General features: G+C 41.4%; 1 protein-coding gene across 15 annotated transcripts in view; it reads right to left on the bottom strand.

Annotated features, from left to right (window-relative positions):
• Window positions 1-608: 608 nt before the first annotated feature.
• The window catches only part of FAM110B (family with sequence similarity 110 member B), a 109,692-nt gene continuing 91,520 nt past the window's right edge, over window positions 609-18,780 (bottom strand). For 12 of the 15 annotated variants that reach the window (XM_040545593.1, XM_040545590.1, XM_040545594.1 and 9 more), the window contains 2 exons: window positions 16,325-16,391; window positions 609-3,481 (listed from right to left, as the gene is read on the bottom strand). In XM_040545593.1, the coding sequence (XP_040401527.1) occupies window positions 2,064-3,176 (1,113 nt within the window). In that variant the 5' untranslated portion in view covers window positions 3,177-3,481; window positions 16,325-16,391 and the 3' untranslated portion in view covers window positions 609-2,063. Of the gene's footprint in view, window positions 3,482-5,953; window positions 6,042-16,324; window positions 16,392-18,780 lie in introns of all 15 variants that reach the window. The other 3 variants (XM_040545604.1, XM_040545603.1, XM_040545605.1) reach the window with 1 other exon arrangement.

Genomic DNA, 18,780 nt, shown 5'->3' with positions numbered 1-18,780 from the left:
TTTTTTTGACCAAACTAGGAATGTTGTAGTCTTAAGTTGTGAAGCCAACTGTACAAAGCATAGAGTAGCCTACTGAAACTGAAAAATCATTTGGAAAGCAATTTTATAAAAGGATGTAGGGTAATTCCACAGGCAACAAATGACTGCATCGCTCTAATGGTAGTCTTGCCTGCGTTAACTGTGGCTACAGGTCAGAAGCTGGGCTACAGACTTCTTAAAGAAAGGGTATAACCCAACTTTGTAAAACATCTTTAATAGTCAAATATATAAATAAGCACTACTGAGGAATAACTCAGAAGACTGTGGTGATTCATTATGAACAGATGCTATAAACAGGAGCAGTAACATTGCTAGGTAAAGAAGCAGCAAGCTATTTTAGGAGTCCTGAAGAATCTCTTCTAGTTCTTCAGATGGATCATGCTGCTACAGTTACTTTATAAAAAAAATGTATTCTGAAAAGCACTTTTAGGAAGAAACCTAACTGGGACTATTTTATTGGAACTATTATTTAACCAAGATCTTCTACAGCACTAAAACACACTGCAGTTGAGTTCCCGATACAGTTTGAGAATGGGAGGGGTCAAAAAATGAACCAAAAACCCACCATACCTGCACCAGGAGCTATTTATTAGCATAACACTCTTCCTTTTAAAGATTTCATAACAACTGAAGTATATACAAAGTCTTACAGCATTTACACAATAAAAAAAGTTTCCTATTAGCTGATGAAGTATAAGGTAGTGCTGCAATTTACTTCGAAGCATGTATACAATAATAATGAAGCAGACCACTGTACTTTCAACTTCTCCGCTACCACACCAAAACTGTCAGTTGAAATGACAGTTAATTAAACCACTGGGAAGACACAGATTGTCAAAAGATTTGTAACAGGTTGACTTGCAGCACTAACCATCATAAGGAGGAAAAAAAAAAAAGAAAGCTACATACTGTCATGTTTCTACACTTTTCTAGAGCTGTAACAAACTTTCACAGCCTTAGATATAACATATGCAAGACAACATAATCACAAATTTTCAGATATAGTTCAGCTACTGAGTGTATTTACTTCTGAATAGGAGGCGTTATATTGATATGGCTGTGTGTTTCCATTTTTGTTCATTAACTGTTCAAATAGGTCTACAAAAAAAAAATTAAAAGACAGCATGGAGTTTGTAGTCATGATGTGTTCGACTAATAAAGGCATTCAATATCAGCTATAGGATCTAATCATTCCTGTCAAAAGTTTAAGACCAGGAATCTTAGAGTTAAAACCAAACCCACAAAATCCCCCACCTTCAACGTTTTTGTTTGTTGACTCCAACCCTCTTTAAACTTTTACCAACAGGGTAATACAAAATCATTACAATACTTACACCGAACCAAACGTAAGACTCATTTCGTTTACGAAAGGTCAAGCAGATTCACGAGACCGCTTCAGTTGTAAAACTGAGGGTGCTTTATCTAGAAACGGAAACCTTTACTTAACAGTCCCTCACCACAGGTAGGGATATATATTTTAGCAAAGAACAGAGCATCCTTTGCCTTTCAGAGACAGTTTTACAGGTGCCAATAAGCCACTTTCTACAAGAGATAAGGCTGCTTTGACTATTGTTGTATGTCTAAACCTCTTATTTTGTCCAAATTTGCCCCACCCCCCAAAGGGATTCTACTTCAGCTTTGAAGCCAGTAACGTCAGTTGACAATATCCGTATTAAGACAAAAAGTGACATATAAAATCCACAAGGAACCACATAAATACCAAAGAAGTCATATAACCTTTCCATGTAAACACTTTGATTATACTGAAGCCCTAATTAGATTCTTGTCTTAAACTTTTGGCAGATAATGTGTATGCTTAGCCAGGCTTTGCAGTTGGTTATTGTTCAAGTGGAAGCCAGGTCAGTTCACATGTTGACAGGCATGCAACTTGGAAACATTGCACAACAAGCAACACAAAGAGATTTGAGAAGTGTACAAGACTTCAAGTAGACTTCACAACCCTTCACAACTGAATATTCACAGACAAAGATACAGTCCTTGCTTTTTCTACTGTGGATTTTCTCTCACACATGGGACACTTTCTGTGACTCTCTAGCTTGCTTGATGCTATATAACCACTTGATGATTCTGGCATTCCTTTCAATTGCAGAAATACCATATGGCACACGGTCATTGGCACTGTCATCGTTTCTAAGGTCACTGTTGCTGTCCTGAGACTGTTCACAGTCTGAGCTAATCATGCTTGCACTGCGAAAGTTGAGGGATATAATATCAGAGTTAGCCCTTGCAAAGTTTTCCATCCCAAGATTTTCAAGCTCTTCAGGATCCAGTCCGCAGTAGTTAAAGAATCGTTCAACGTCTGCGTCGACACGAAAGTATCTGTCGCTTAAGTCTGATTTTGACCGCTGCAGGGAGGGTCTTCTACTAACTCCGCATCCAGTCTCGACTGCCTCGATCTCTGGGGACTTCAGGGTGGCAATGGCAGCGATTTTGGGTTTTGGAGGAAGAGGTGGGGCTGAACTACTGCAGGGTATTGCTTTTAAGGGCTTTGCGCTAGTTACTTTCCTAATGTCTGAGGAGCTGTGAGAGACATGCAAGAAAGTCTCTGCCGACTGATCTAGGAGCCTTCTGCTGACGTTGGAGCTGCTCTCCTGCGGGCTGCTGCGGCCCTGCGTGGGGTAAACCTTCAGAGACTCGGCGAACGAGTGTCGGTTCAGTTCCGTCGAATCGGCTCTGTGGGGAGGCCAGTTTCGGGGACCGTGCTTGTGCCCTGAACCGGAGCTGGAGCCCTCGGAGCTGTTGATGATGTTCTTCAAAATCTCCAGCTTCAGGTTTTCTCTCTGGACGCCGCTCTCGGTCTTGGCATTGTTGCTGAAGACTTTCAAGGTGGGGCTCCCCAGCGCTCGCTTGGCCGCAGGACAAACCGGCGGCTTCACCAGCACCGCCGGCTTCACGGGCTCCTGCTTGGCGTTGATGACCTCCTGGCTTTTGACGTACTTGGCCTTGTCGGCTTCCAGCCTCTCCACCGCGCTCAGTCTCTTGGGGTTAGGCTCCGCCTGCCTGCGAAAGTAGTCTGGTCCTTTGTTCAGGATGCGGAGAGGGACGGCGGACGTGAAAGTCACGGCAGGGCTGACCGGCTTCACCATGCTACCTGTCGGTAGTGTTTCTGTAGGCATGTTTGGTGGTCTTTCCCCCGCAGCCGTTTTGGATTCTTCTCTGGGATCTCCTAAATGCACGGTGTAGAAACATGTACATTAAGCACAATGAATAGCCGATGAATCCCGGGATCTGAGCGTTAGCAGCAGCGCCTCCTCATCTCACAGCTCATTAAATAACGCTGCGCTTCTCTTTTAAAGGCAGCCTTTGTACCGCCAGGCCACCAGACGCAAGCCCGCGTTAGTCTGCTCCGCTGCCTCCTTTCTTCTCGCTGAAAGACGTGGGAGTCTCGCCGCTCCCTTTGTGCTCCGCTACAGGCAGCGATCTGAAAGGCAGAAGGACCAACCACACGTTAGCAGGAGCGCCTGACATCAGAGCGATAGCAACAGCCGACCGACCCTCCTCTCCCGGCCGGGCCGCAACGAGCACGGGGAGGTGGCGCTGGGTGGGTGCTCCTCTGCCAGCACCCAAGGGCCCGGCGGGGGGAACGCTCCCTCGGCACCCCCAGCGTGGTCCCAGCACGCCCGCGCTGCGGAAGGCAGGGGAAGGAAACCCCAGCCCCGCCACCACCCACTTCTGCAGGCAGACGGGACGGGGATGCAAAGCATGGCAGGGCAGGGGGGTTAGACCCGCGGGGCAGAGGGTTAGACCCATCTGCCTCCCGAAAATGGGTGAAAGAGCGCTTCCGAACTGCTAGCCTTGGCTTTGACCAGTTGATTTCTCTACCTATTTTCTCTCAAGCTCCTGATCAGCAATATACTCTGTATATCCCACAACTTCAGTGTTTTCCTTTTTTTTTTTTTTTGTTAAAAGCTCCAGAAAATGAGCTGGTCTAAAAAGCAGCAACCCTGCTGACATGTGACTTTTTAACTGCAGGGTACACGCTTCATCATTAAGCTACCAAGAAATCAACAACCACAAAGTAGGAATCATAGAACCATTAAGGTTGGAAGAGACCTTTTCTTCAAGACCTCGCTAAAGCCCCATATTGCAGCTTTGAAGCCTGTTTGAACATTGGTCCCCACAGCATGGGTGCTCCGGCAATGAAGCAAGGATTTCCAGCTTCTGCTCATCAACTTACAGGCTAAACAGAGGGAAAAATACAAATAATATTAAAAATTAAAAAAAAATAAAAAAAATAGCTTTGTTCTAAGAAAGATTTTGGAGCATGTAAAACATTCTGACTGGGCTTGAAAGAGAAGAACTTGTGTTCACGTTTGGATACAATTGTTCAAGCTTTCTACGAAGCACGGATTCCAAGCAAAGTTTACCTCAATTTAAATCCTTTTAAGTTTCTATCACTGGATTGTCACAACAATCTGAAATGCAACACCATGGATGACAGGACAAGTGCTGTAACAATTTTTCCCACATGAGGCACTGAAGGGCACTTATCAAGGAATCTGCTTTTCAAGCAGTGATTTAGCTAATGGGTCTCATTTGTTTTATTACTGCCCCATTAATCTATGCTGTCCTTTTTAATATCCCATTTCTGCTACTATTGCGTTCTTCATGGAGAGAAGGAAAAGCTGCTGCTGCTTCTCCACTCATCCTGAGGTGCTCGAAGCAGCAGCCTTCCTGGTGATGACCTGCTTTCACGTACATTCCCATGCGCCCTGTGCTCATCCAGCAGCATCCAACTTACTAAAATAGGGTATGCCATCAGGATCCTGTTTGGACCAACAAGAAAACCACCCCCACATCCCACAACAGAACCCTTGAATTCCAGCTAAAGGTACATTAAGAGTAAAAGAAAGCAGCCTCAAGTACTTACTCCCAGAAATACATGATACATACATTGAATATTCCCTCTAAATCACTCAAGGTCAAGGCAAGGAAATCAAATATATAAATGTTATAACGAGATTACAGAAAAAAAGCTGAGCTTTCTCCTGAAGGCTCACTGTCACAAGCATTCTTCAAATACAAACTAACATATTTAGGTGGGTGATAAACCAGACACGCATTTGGTGCAATTGAAAGGGTAGTGAAATGTTAATTAAGCTTCCCTTTCAATGTTGTTTTATAAATCCTAGTGCTAACTCCTCAGCAGTTTGACTTCCTGAATTTTAACTAAGTCTTTCTGAAAAAGAAAAAGCTCTCTTTCCTCATTTGAATCAACATATTTATTGGTACTATTTTGAAATTAAGCATCGAATCTCCAAATGCACTGAAGGCAATTCCAGCACGCATCTGCTCATACACATTTCCATTCCATACACACAAATCAAATCTTTCCACGTCGCCAGCTCAGAGCTTGACGGCTAAGTGCTTGTAAAAATACCCGATCAGTGTGTGCACTTGATGCTCATGTGCAGAAACCTAATATATGAGAGAACATAGGCCTTGTCAGGAGGAAAAAAAAAAAAAAAGAAAAAGACCACCAAAAAAGACTCAGACCCATAATTCCACATACTATAACAATGATGTTACCCATCTGAGTTAATACCACTTGAATAAGAGACAACTCTGCATTTCCTCCTTGGACATGGCCATCGAAGGTCTCAGTGGTTTAATAACTTCCTCACTCATGACAGCCCTAGATGATGCCAGCCAGCATTGCTCAGAGGGCTAAGCATTCACCAACACCACACTTAAAAGGAAGAAAGAAGAAGAAGAAAAAAAAATCCCACTGTGCATGCATGTTCACCCGAGGGAACAAGAGTGCTTTTTCATAAGCACTTATGGGGCCAAGTTCCTCGAAGTCACTGGAAATATGCTGTGACTGGCAATGAGCTTCAGGCATCCTACAAAGAAAAGCAAAGGGCTCTGGGGGACTGAGGGTAGAGATGCTTACCAGAGCCGGTAACAGCCAGGGAATTATGTGGCCAGCCACAGAGGCTTTCTACCTGTGGGGCCACTGGTAAAAATTAAGGTAGATACAGCTACAAAAGAAGGATTAAAGTCCATTGTATTAAAGTGCGTTGTTTAAATTTTCCTGAGGTACTGCATTTAAATATCACAGGAAAGTTTATTCAGTATTCTCATCTCAGAGCGCTAGAAATTATTAACCAGACACCATTAGAAAAGCAGGTGGGATGAAAAAGGGGTGGGATGGATGCAAGCGCGAATCAAACAACTTCTGCTTGTGCTGTGATGGCTGCAGCCTAATTCTGCTGCTAATTGGCGAAGCTAGTGCAATGCCTATCAGCCCCTCTGCTGTCCATCGGCACCTGAAACACAGCAGCGACACTACAAGAGCCTTGTTACTTATAAATTTCATCACTAATGAAAAACGCTGAGCAGCAGCACTACAGCGTAGTCCTAAAATGACTAAATTGTGCCACTTAAGTCTCCAATTGTGAAAACCATCATTGCAGCAACGGAGGTAAAATGGCTTTCTGGCGGCTTAAACTCCAGAGAAACTCATTGCTTAGCCATCTGAATTGCCTGTTGTGGACAGAACAACAGTACCGGTTTTGCACTACAGAAATTCAATGACAAATTTTCACTCCCAGAAAATGCATAAGATATACTTAGGGACCTAAGTGATGATCCTTTTATTCTATTTTGTTTACATCCAGATGTCTATTCTGTAGGTGCATTTCGTCCTGCAGACCGGGTTGTGTTTTTCAGGATTTGCTCCAGATTTCCATTATTGTTCTTCTACATAAAAATCACTATACTTAAGAGATCATTTAAAAAAAAATGAAAACTTATGCAGCCATTCAAACATGGCTCATTTTAATACTATGCATGCAGAGATAAAAGCTTAAAGTTCATACTAACTGACCTCTTCTAACATCAGCTACTCTTGCAGAACTGCTCAGCAGAATACAAAACATACAAAGGGGTTGAGGGTTTTTGGTTTTTTAAAGCTACATTTTCAGCCAGGCACTTTGATTCAGGACTCCTTTGTGGCAAAGGCAGAGATCCAAAGCACTTACTCATTCTAGGCATCATGCTCTAATCGCTCTTAGGTCTGCAATATGCTTGTCAGGTATTCACATTTAAGTAACAGGCTCACTATCTGCATGATTTAGGGGGAAACAATACAGTCGAGAGAAGCAATAGCTACATGACTAACAGTAACTACAAACAAATTCTCTATAAAATATTCTTCCCTTGATTTAAAGTCAACACAGTAGGAGAAAAACTATGCAAAAACTTTGGAATTACAGTTCCATGTGTATTAAATATACATTTTTTAAAATTTAAATGAAATTTATGAAGTGGTCACACTGACAAGTATTTATTTCTAGACCTATTATTTTATTAATGTGTAACAATCAAGTTTATTTTCTCTCATACCTAAAACTGTATTCTAAACACAAATCGAATGATGCTATCTGACAGCAAACACTGCACTTCTCTCCCTGCTCCTGTGTTGCCTTGTAGCTCCTGTAACTTGGCCAGATTTCAACCAGCCTTTGCCTAAAAGTCTGTTCTGAAAACCACCACATATTTTAGCAATATTCAAGTTGCAGCACAGCATCAAAAAACAACAGTGAAAGTATGGCCTAAATGACATCAGTGGAATTTTTACTCTTGACTTCAGTGAGGACACAGCTTCATCCAACAATGCCGTGCTGAAGCTGATGCTCTTAATTCATCCCTCTGGGACAGTGGATGAGGGGATTGTATAGGAGGTAGGATGAAGCACAGTGAATAAATATAACAAAGGTTGACAGCCTTTCCTCTGCTTTCCTTGGTATTTAAAGGCCCGTGTCAATTTTGTTTTCCAGATGGTAAAATATAACTACCACAGTCTCAAGATGCACCATAAACATCACGAATTCAAGTGTAAGTAATCAACAGGTGATCTCAATAGGGCTCAAGGAAATCACAAAACAAAGTTTGCAAAGGAACATAGTACACAGATGAAAAATAACAGGCTCTGCTAATGACTAGGTGCACTTTAGAGTTGAAAGTCCCATTACGAAGATGCTGCTTTGGTAATAGTTCCTATAAAGCCTATGAAGACTTCACTGAGAATAACTTGCTACAGTCTATGTACTAGGATATACTAATGTGTATGCCTGAAATGAAGTTAAGTTCTTCTGTGGATGATTGTCACAGTAAACCTCGCATGTCTATCTTATGTTACTAAGTTTAAAAATACGAGCTTAGTCTAAATAAACTAGGCTTACATTGAAATAAAATAATCCACATCCAGAATGGCAACAGTTATTACATTTTTGAAATCAATTTTAGATAAGCATGTGCATGGGTGTAGACTTGGCCTCAGTTAACATTAGCTGTCAAGATAAAGCATGAGGAGATTAAAAGATCTTTGAGATCTACCATGACCCAAAATACTAATCAATGTGCTCCCCTTTGGGAACATGAAACATGAAACAGAACAACAAGCGAAGAGCAGTATCTGTTCAAGGAGTTAAAGCCTTGGAAAGGTCACAAATATGGTATACACTGGCCTAAAAGCGGGAGTGGCACAGTTATTATAGAAGTGGGAATCACAGAATAATTAAGGTTGGAAAAGACCTCCAAGATCATCTGGTCCAACCATCACCCTACCACCAATGTCACCCACTAAGCCATGTCCCTAAGCACCACGTCCAACCTTTCCTTGAACACCCCCAGGGAGGGTGACGCCACCACCTCCCTGGGCAACCCGTCCCAATGCCTGACTGCTCTGAGAAGAAATGTCTCCTCATTTCCAACCTGAACCTCCCCTGGAGCAACTTGAGGCCATTCCCTCTAGTCCTATCACTAGTTACCTGTGAGAAGAGGCCGACCCGCAGCTCCCCACAGCTTCCTTTCAGGTAGTTGTAGAGAGTAATAAGGTCTCCCCTGAGCCTCCTCTTCTCCAGACTAAACCCCAGTTCCCTCAGCTGTTCCTCACAGTTCCAGAAACTGGTGGAAGTTTCCACCGATTGAAAAGGTAACAACTTTGGTAAAGGCTACCACTTTGCACTGATGATATATTACATACAATCAAAAAAACCCTTAAACACTTGCAACTATCATCAATTTTCTACTACTTTGCACAGGTGAACTGTACAACAGCTTGATATTTACACTAATTCAGCTCTGCTCTTGCATTACACTCAATGACACCCATTAATGCTGCATGCTAAACATGACTGTGAAGTGCTTTCAGGCTGTAAGTTTGTACGAGAAAAAATTCCTGTAACATAAAACTCTCCATAGACAATGCTACAATCACTTGACACACTTCTTATTTCAAATAATTTCAGCCTCTCATTTAAAAATACTTCAGGAGAAGGCCTAAAAAGTATAAGGAATGCGATGTAACTTATTATATTTGTAGCTTTGGCTGTTTGTGGATACTTCTACTTTAGTGCATATTTTATCAGAATATTTCTCTAAAACCCCTTGTGAAGCTTTAGGTGACACCCTTACCACTCCTTCATCAGCCAGTCTCAATGGTCCCAAGTACAAGTCCCAAGTATCTTAATTCTGCTCCTCTCCAGAACTACTGCATTTAAACTTATGCCTTCCTCCTTACAACCATCTCACAGCCCTCTATTTTGGTTTCCTGGCCCCCATACAATTTGCCCAGGATCATCTCTGTACTTTTAGAAATGAACACAACCACTTTTGTTAAAGAACACTTGGCTCCAGTGCCTCGCAGCATTTCAGAGTTCATCAGATGCCAAGACAGGTCCCAGCGGTTTGGTCCCTCTTCTCTGAGAGAAGCAGAGTGAACCCTTATTCTCTCTCCTTCATCACCTCTTCACACAATTTCCCCCTTTCACCATCCCATTTTTGCAAGATGCAGTAACTCCCGTTCTGCTCTGGTTAAAGCAGCAGTGCTATCTACTACTCTCCTTTCTTCTCCTCCACCAGCAGGAACAGCCAGCACCTCAGGTCTCCTTGCCCCTGGCAGCTGACCTTCACAGCCACGCTTGGATTTGGTATCCTGGAAAACCACTTATTTTTCTAGCAGTAACATTTCAGATGTGGAACACAAATAATTAATTGGCCAGCTTTGTGTGTCATTGCTGCACACTGGGAGAAAACAGAGGGAGGCCGAACAACAAAGCATTTTTAATTAAGAAACTGAAGAAAAATATTTTAAACGGAACACTTCATATTAATTCACATCTCAGATTTCCGGTAATTCCTAACAAATCCATTTTGAGAGCGAGCAGTATTTTAAGCTACCCAAACTTCTGAGGTTTCTGTACATAATAGGTTCAGCATAAATCAGGTGCAAGTGCAAATTCAGTATAAATCACAGGCAACTGAAGAAGGAAAATCAGCATCTTCTATCTGCAAAAATGTGAAAATACAGCAAAAAAAGCACCCTTGTTCCAGCATTACTACACAGATACAGTGCCTTGCTAGCAGGGCTGGCAGGCTCCGTACATCAGTCACCTGCGTAAGCACTAATCAGGTAGTCGGGAAACAGCTCGGTATCTTCTGAAGAGTGGTGCGTCACCAAAAAAATGATTACCATTAACTCAGGATAGAACATATATTTTGCTAGCAATATTTCCAACTTGTAGTCTCATTTTTCACCATTTAAGTGACAGCAGTATTCATAAATTCTTGGCTAGCTGATACTTAGACTCGAGGCACCTGCTCCTCTGACAGAAATTTTTTGCTCAAGCCAAAAATGAGAATCACTTCTGAGCTCTTCCAACCCTATCTAGACCCTAACACCAAATGGGGTCAAAACCTGGACACCGTCCCCATCTCCCACACTGGACTTCCACAGAAAGGGGCTGTGAGAAGGCTGCAAGCAACAAGCACATGTAGGCCCAGCGGCATGCTCAGGACACAGGCCCGTGGGCATGCCCTGCTCCCACCTGCCACTCAGCATGGGTGCAGCCCTATTATTTATATTAATGGGCACGCACACAGCTAACTAAGCCTGATGGATAATTCCCAAGCTGTAGAGGAACCAGGGATTTCCTTGCCTCTCCTTGCCCATTCATACTGCCTTACCCAGCAGGTACCTTCTGAGTATGCTGCAGGCCCCAAAAATGCAGCTGGGGATAAGCAGGATGACACAAGAAGCACTTCTGCCTCTCCTTCATTTGGAGTGCAGACTGGAAGTCAACTTCCACAGCAAATGAATAAACTAGTATAAAATGCACGTAGAGACAGACCCTTCTCCAGCACTTCTGTTCAAAGTTTTCCACTAAAAGACAAATTTGCAAGCTTTAAGTTACAAAAAGAATGACAAAGCCCACACAGGGTACTTGGTGAGGCAACCTGGTTAATGACCCTACTCCAGCATAATTAAATAATTTCTAGGAAGTAGGATGGCTCCAGCTGAAATAGGAAGAGTCACCCAAGAGTGCCAAGCGGGTTCTTCCTCGGCACGTGGAAGAGGACTGGAAGCTGGACTTGCCCCAGTTTGGGGACTGTGGAATTGATCCAGTCTCCCATTTCTCAGAAGCGTGCAGTAACCAGTGATCTCATGGTCACAAATGGCCAGCAGCTGCTACTGCTATGTCATTTTTGTGGGAAAAAAAACAGTTTACCAGACTCTGTCATAAAAGGCCTCAAACCCTGAAATCTCTAGTTGCCATGTTTAGACTGTATTTATTGAGAAAGTTTTCCAAAACAGTTCACAATGAGAAATATACTGAAGGAACATAATATTGTAACTACAAACATGTTTTATTTAAAAACAATAAACCCACAATGAAAATAGCTTCAGTTAAGCATTCTCTTGCAGTTACTAACACTGTAAAACTCCAGAAATGTTAAAGTACGTGAAGATCCAGAGTAAACAAATACAGCCCAGAAGAGAAACAATCCTAACAATTTATGCTGTGAAAAAAGATACCACAAAGAGCTCTTATAAATGGAAAAAATATATCAGACTTAAAATTTCCTTTCCTTTAGTAGTCAGAGATTTAATTAGTAAGAACTTTTAAAAATACTTAAACTTTCAATACTAAGCTGAATAGCTTCTTTCTGAAGTTTCTTACTGTTTATGAAAACATATTTGAAAGAAACAGTGCACAAGTATATGGAGAATTTCTTATAATACTTACAAATTTTTACAAGTAAAAAACCAGAAAGTCACATAGATTACACAGATATATTTTCTTTCTAAGTCTAACGGCTTGTTGTTACCTTACTATACAGAAAATTCTTTTTAGTAAACGCCATACACAAACACAACCATTTCACTCTTTAAAATATAGAAAATGATTATTTTCTATTACAAACCTAGAAGACAACCTTTAATAAAGTAGTTGGGGTCTGGAGTTAGATAATCTTTAAGCTCCCATCCAACCAGAGCCATTCTGTGATTCTACGTAGTACACTAGGCACGATTAAAAATTGGGTATGCTGAAAAAAATACCATTAGAAAAATGACAATGTTCACCCAGAGGAGTACAACAGAGTGGCCCAGTTTTGACAACTGAGGACTTTCAGTCACTTTGCTGATTAGCTGTGGGGTGTTGTTTGTCAAGTCTTTGTACTAAACATCCTTTCTATAACATGACATATTGCTGCAGTAAGGTCAGCATGGCTATTTAAAAATAATTTCTACACCATAATTGTCCTGGACTAACCATTTATAAACATTCAGACTTTAAATACATGAAATATTGCCCATTTATTTTTTCTTAAATAAACAAACTCTAGAAGTTTTGACTAAGTAAAAACAAATCCTTTTTTTTTTTTTTTTTAGCATGTGTTGGTGTTTTTTTTAAGCACCCAATTTACAGCAATGTTCCAGGGCACTGCAACCTTCAGAGTGACTCAGTGAATGATATCTTTTATTTTTGACTGGTACAGCTATGTTTTTCTCTAGATAAGAGGACGTTTTCCCATACCACAGGATAGTTCATTCATTTTTCTTCCAGCCTCAATTCTAAACATACATGGCATTGGAAGACAAGAAAGAAAATCAAAGGAGTGCATAGCTCTACATCTGCATATTTAAGATTTGTTTAAGCACATGGTTAAACATACCAATTTTGGCTCTGGAACACAATACAATTTAGGTCTTCAGTGTTATTCTAAGATGTTGCAATCAATATGATATAGCTGTATAACCCTACACAAGTACTATATTGTACACGCATGGCATGATTGCACATTTGTGTAACTCCTTAGACTATACCAGATGCATTTACTGTAGCTGCTAGAATACATCGACTATATTTCCTATTACTGACATTTAATGTAATGACTCTTCACTAAAATGGTGCACTTAAAAAGCTGAATTTATGAAGTCAGAAATGCCCAGGGTCTTCTTACTAAATGGTTTTCAACATATCTGAGGACCCTGATGAAGTTACAATTATGACAGAAGTTCTTCCTGGACACATCTTCTGAGACACCATAAAAATCACACTGTCTAAAAGAAAATAAAGTCTGTATTGAGTCATCATGACCAGGGCACCAGGGCATTTAATAAAGTGAAGAGGGAGGCAGCATAGGGAGGGTTGAGGCATCCCATCTCCAATTAAAAAACATAACAAAACAAACACACAAAAAAACGGGAACTGGGAGTGTGGGGACGGGCACAAGAAGCAGGAAATGGTAAGAAACAAAGTCAGAGGAAAAATGCAGTTATTAGGAAAAGAGCAGAGAATAGGTGATGGGCACAGAGATGGGGGAACCAAAAGAGTGAGCTGGGAAGAAAAAGATTATAAGGACAGCGAGGGATTAAAGGAAAAAAGGAAGACACACTTCAAGTGTTCTTCCTCATCACCCCTGGCTCAACTCCTGTGTTCCACATGGGGAACAGAGATGTCTAAGGGTGCAGGGGAGAAGTGCAGACCACGTTGGGGCTGCAGCCAGGAGACACATCCCTCTCCTGCAACCTCCGTGCCTGGGACAGGTCGCCCATTGAGCCTGATGGGTTGGCAAGGAGGAACTGGCAGCAGGAAGGTTAGCAGAAGGAGGTGACAGAAGGAGACCAGCCTTTGAGCCCTGTACATTTTCAGGAGGAAAAACAACGGAGGAAATCCAATCAACCAGAAACACCTGCCAGACAATAAAACAAGTGCAGAGGTTTGCAGTAGGTTTCCTAGCAAAGCCAGTTCTTCCTTTTGGCGCTGCTTCAGCTGGCTTTCACGTGCTGTCGGCTGCTGCAGTGCCAATACAAGCAACAGACTTGCCCTTGGCAAGTCCTGAAGCTAGGATCACTGTTGACCCTCTCTACAGAAGTGCCTTGGACCACTGCTTACATAGACTGACTTGTTATTTCTCTACTCGTATCCCCCCAGATTACTTCACCATTGCCTACATATCCGTCCTTCTCTTGTAGCTGTGACACACGGCCATGTTAATAGTTCCCCTCTCTCCAGTAAGCAAAACAAATTCTCCGAACAGGACTGAATATGACTGCCCAAAGTAACAGAGGAAATTTGATTCCAGCCTAGAAATTGGATACAAGTCTCCTGAGTTCAAAGCTAATGCTTTACCCTGATAAATTGGTATGTCTTTAGAGGTGAATAGCAGCGAACTTTGAGTAGGTGGATCTAGAGAAACTGAACTTCAAAATCAGAAGGCCAAACCCCCTAAGACAAAAGAATTATGGGATGCTGCAATCAAGGTGCTGAGCCTCAGGTGAGGAGATGCAGTGCCAGCTATTTCACCTGCCTGTCCTTGCCACATAAAGGTAACTGTTCCCAGCCAGACCACCGTCCCTGCCACTGCCAGCCTCTCTAGCAGAGGGGACGCCCCTTGCTCACCAGCACCAGAGTGTCACTAATCTGGGCAGCCTGCTCTGGGTGCCTTGCTTGAGCAGGGGGCTGGACCAGATGGCCTCCAGAGGTCCCTTCCAGACTCAGCCATTCTGTAATTCTGACCTGCACTGGTCTCCACACATCCTTTAAAAGCAAAAAAATCTAGGAGGGCTGGCTGTGTCACTGCATCCAGGACCAAATGCTGTCGTTATCATAAATCACAGACTCCATCTTTCACACTTCAGAATGTGCGCTATGTCTCCCACACAGTTACGGACCTCCCAGATCATCTGTATGAACACCAAACATTGAGTCCATTCTCTAAGACAGTGGAAATAAATTCCATACAGCGTGGCAACATGAAGGTAAAAACATGAAATGTGATGATGGAATTGGTGCAGGTTTGCTTCTAACTACAAAAAATGAAACAGAACAATTACAAAGCTTTGAATGTTCCTCATGTCAGTCCTTGCAGCAGCTACAACAGCTTTGCCGTTTTTAATTTCAGACCACAATATATCTGGAGTTTCACATTCTGAATTTTCTCAGCTGACAGAAATCGGTTTTGGGATGATTTCAACATTCTGGGAACTGATTTTTACCCTTATATTAGCCATCCATATTCTCAGACCTAACACTTTAATCTAAAATAAAACCAGCAGCGATAATTGTTAATTTAAGACCCCATGCGATGCAAATTTCTATTCTGGAGCCAAATACGGTGATTGGAAACAGATGAACATAAAATGCCTTCTACTGAGTGGAGTTAAAACTAAGTATTAGTGAAGCGTGTTGCTAATTTGATGCATCAGAAATTGATTACTGATTTCTTCTTTGCCACAAAGAAATGCTGAAAGTGCTCTACTAGCCTTTCGAGAATTGCATGATCATGGGTACAAAGCGCCATGCTCATATAACTGCTGTCTCCCTGGGTTTCAGCTGGTTTCCTTGTACTAACTGAGCACAAAGCTACTCAATATACAATATGCTTTCCATTATTTCCGATATTGGATTTTCCCCCTTTTGTTTAGCAGCTTTTAAGATTAAGTTAAAGATTTTAACATTTAATACTCATCTTCTGCTCCAACCTTGAAATCAGGCTCAGCGCGTTGTGGACAGACTCAGGGATGTTTAAGCTTTCCTCTGGTTTTGAGCACATATGTAGTTACCAGATAAATTACAAAAGGCTCTGGAGCACTAAGGTTACAAGGGATTGCTTATGCTGAAAGTCTTTGTTATGAAACAGAGTCTACTGAACTGGAAAACCATAACCAAAGTACAGATTGGGAATAAAGAAGGAAAAAACACTGGGAGCTACTTGATTATTTTGAGAGAGGCTTCTGCCATGTTGACATGTCCGTCACTATGTGACTGAGGCTAACAAAAGTAAACCTTGGTATTTCTGCAATAGTACCAATGAATCCACCAACTCAATCAATTAGTAAAGGTCAAGAAAGAGAGATTCATTACCAGAACACACCTCCCAGGACAGCAGAGGAGGACAAAGAAAAGTGCCTCTGGAGCTGCCCTCCTATCAACCCCCGGATAACAATATGTATTTTAATTCAAAAGGGTACCTGTAAAAGTGCAAGGCCAAGCTCTTGTCCAGGCTCTGAATGGTAGGCTGTAATGCTGCAGGGGGCTCTGGAAAAAAATAAAAATAGTATGAAAAAAGCAGTTTAAAAAAGGAAAAAGACCAGAAATATGGCAGTGGCATACAGATCAACTGAAGGATGTGGAAACGAAGCACCAAGGCTGGTCCATGCCACTAGAAGGGAAGGAAAGCAACATGCCACCAGAGCAACCAAAACTATTCACATGGAAGACAAAATATGTGATGAAGTCAACATGGCTGCACACTGGAAAAGCTACAAGTTGTGTAATTATAACTAATTAAAAAGACATTTGGGAAACCTCCGATCATAAGGTCACATATGCCACAGTATCTCAGGTGCAAGACTGAGATGTAGCCATACTGTGGATAAATGCAAACAGGGCCAAATTTCAAAACAGAATTTAGTATTCACAGATGAAGGGCAACATAAAATTGCGCATTTTAAGTTCTTGTTATTGATTAACAAACACTTTTTTTTTCTTTTTTTTTTTTTTTTTTTTTTTTACCATTTCCAGATGAAGAAGGGAAAAAATAATGGTAAAAACAAACAAACAAACAACAGCGAAGCTATTTCCATGAAATAGCTTTAACAGGGCGTGGAATCAGTGTCAGCTACCCTGGTGCTGTTTGTCTGAGGAAAACTATCAATACTTCAATGTACTTTGCAGAAGCTGCTAGTTGATTTTGACATGGAAATATGGACCCCACAATAATGAACTGTTTTTAAGTGACCTCCAATATTTACAGTCAAGTTCAAGGAGTTTCACTTCATATTGAGTATCATCTTTTTCTCTCCAACATTATTAAGCAGTATTTTGGATTTATATCAGTTATTAAAATGCATGCAAAAAAAAAATCATAACCTTTGTATTTTGGGTCACCTGCTAAACATGTGTAAATATCTCCACGATATATTGGGCTGATGTAAAACCAAGTAATTTAACATTTTGAGATTATAGTCCTGTAATTAAGTATTTGCATACAGAAAAGTCAAGAGAAAAAATAAGTCAGTGTATTAATTTTGACAGAAGAATAGTTCTGCAGAAGAACGCAGCTTTCTTCCCAAGCAGAAGTGTGTTGGTTTGAGTTTAGTTGAGTTCATGGTAATTTGCCAGTCCTGAACATGCAAAAACACAGACATGCTGTTAGGGCAAGCACCAAAGAGTATCTTTCTCATATCAATCTATACACTTTTTTTTATTGATAGAAATATATATGGCTTACTCAAATACTAGTAATTCAAATGGACTTGAGAACTATTAGATAGTAGCTATACACAAAAATAAAGCCCTTCAAAATACTGGCAATACTAGAACACTTTCTATCATTTCCTCAAAAAACGTAACGCTTATTTTAGATTATTATTTCGAATAGCAACAGGGATCAACACATTTATGACGTGACTGTCAGTGTGAGCTATATAGCTGAGTATGCTCTTACTTTGTGAACAGCAGCATATACTGTTTCAAAGATGTGTGGCCTACTGAATCTCCTAAGTGCTAGAAAAGAGGTCATGATAATAAAAAGTGCAAGTATTAATACTGGAGAAGCTCTCGTACAGTGGATTGTCATAATTCTCTGGTTCCACAGTAAACATCCTCCTCCACGTCTCAAGGGTTTCTTGAGAGGATATGCATTAAACTGTGAAATTACTAGGAAGGGACACGCCACATGGGCTTCACTGAACTTGGATCTGGACCCAGGATAGCAGTGAAAGAGAAAGATATACAAACAAAACCCACACAGATTAATGTTCTGTGGAGCTTTTAAGCACATTACTGGTTTCAACATTCATGATATGGAACGAAACACCAACGACTCCATTTAGCAGCCACAAAAAGAATGTACGGTGACAAAACTGTTAATAGATAGAATAATATGGAGTCATTCAGCTCACGAAATACAGATAAAATGCACAAAATTCAATTAAGTAGTTTATACAAAGCATGTTTCTAATGGCTTATACACACACATTATCTACATTATAAACATTCAACCATGCAAACTATTGTACTGCATTGCCACAAGGGCTCTTTGTACCATTCCCAGTCAGAAAGCGTATTTCCAAATAGAAACCTAAATATTATGCAAGTTCTTCAATCAACACCGCAGCACAATGCTCCCCGACCTACATGGGCCATCCACAAATGGGACCAACCATGAAGATCTACCTTGCGCAACCACCTAGGGGGGCTTGGATGCCTCCACCAGCCAGGTGTGAGAGCAGGCAGAAGAGCAAATCCTCTGGCAGGTGGCAGTGGATTTTGTAGGTGCAGGAATGAACGGCCCAAGGCGGAACTATACATTTAAGTTCACTGCTTGAAGTGGACGTATTGTTTTGGTAACGAATCTCCTCCAGCACTCTATCAGTCCAACACAGTGCCCTTCAGTGACACACTTCACAAAAACTTCTTTATC

The sequence above is a fragment of the Cygnus olor genome, chromosome 2, assembly GCF_009769625.2.
Source record: "Cygnus olor isolate bCygOlo1 chromosome 2, bCygOlo1.pri.v2, whole genome shotgun sequence".
Classification (NCBI taxonomy): Eukaryota; Metazoa; Chordata; class Aves; order Anseriformes; family Anatidae; genus Cygnus; species Cygnus olor.
Note: the sequence above shows the minus strand (reverse complement) of the source record. Positions and strands in the feature narration are given on the sequence as shown.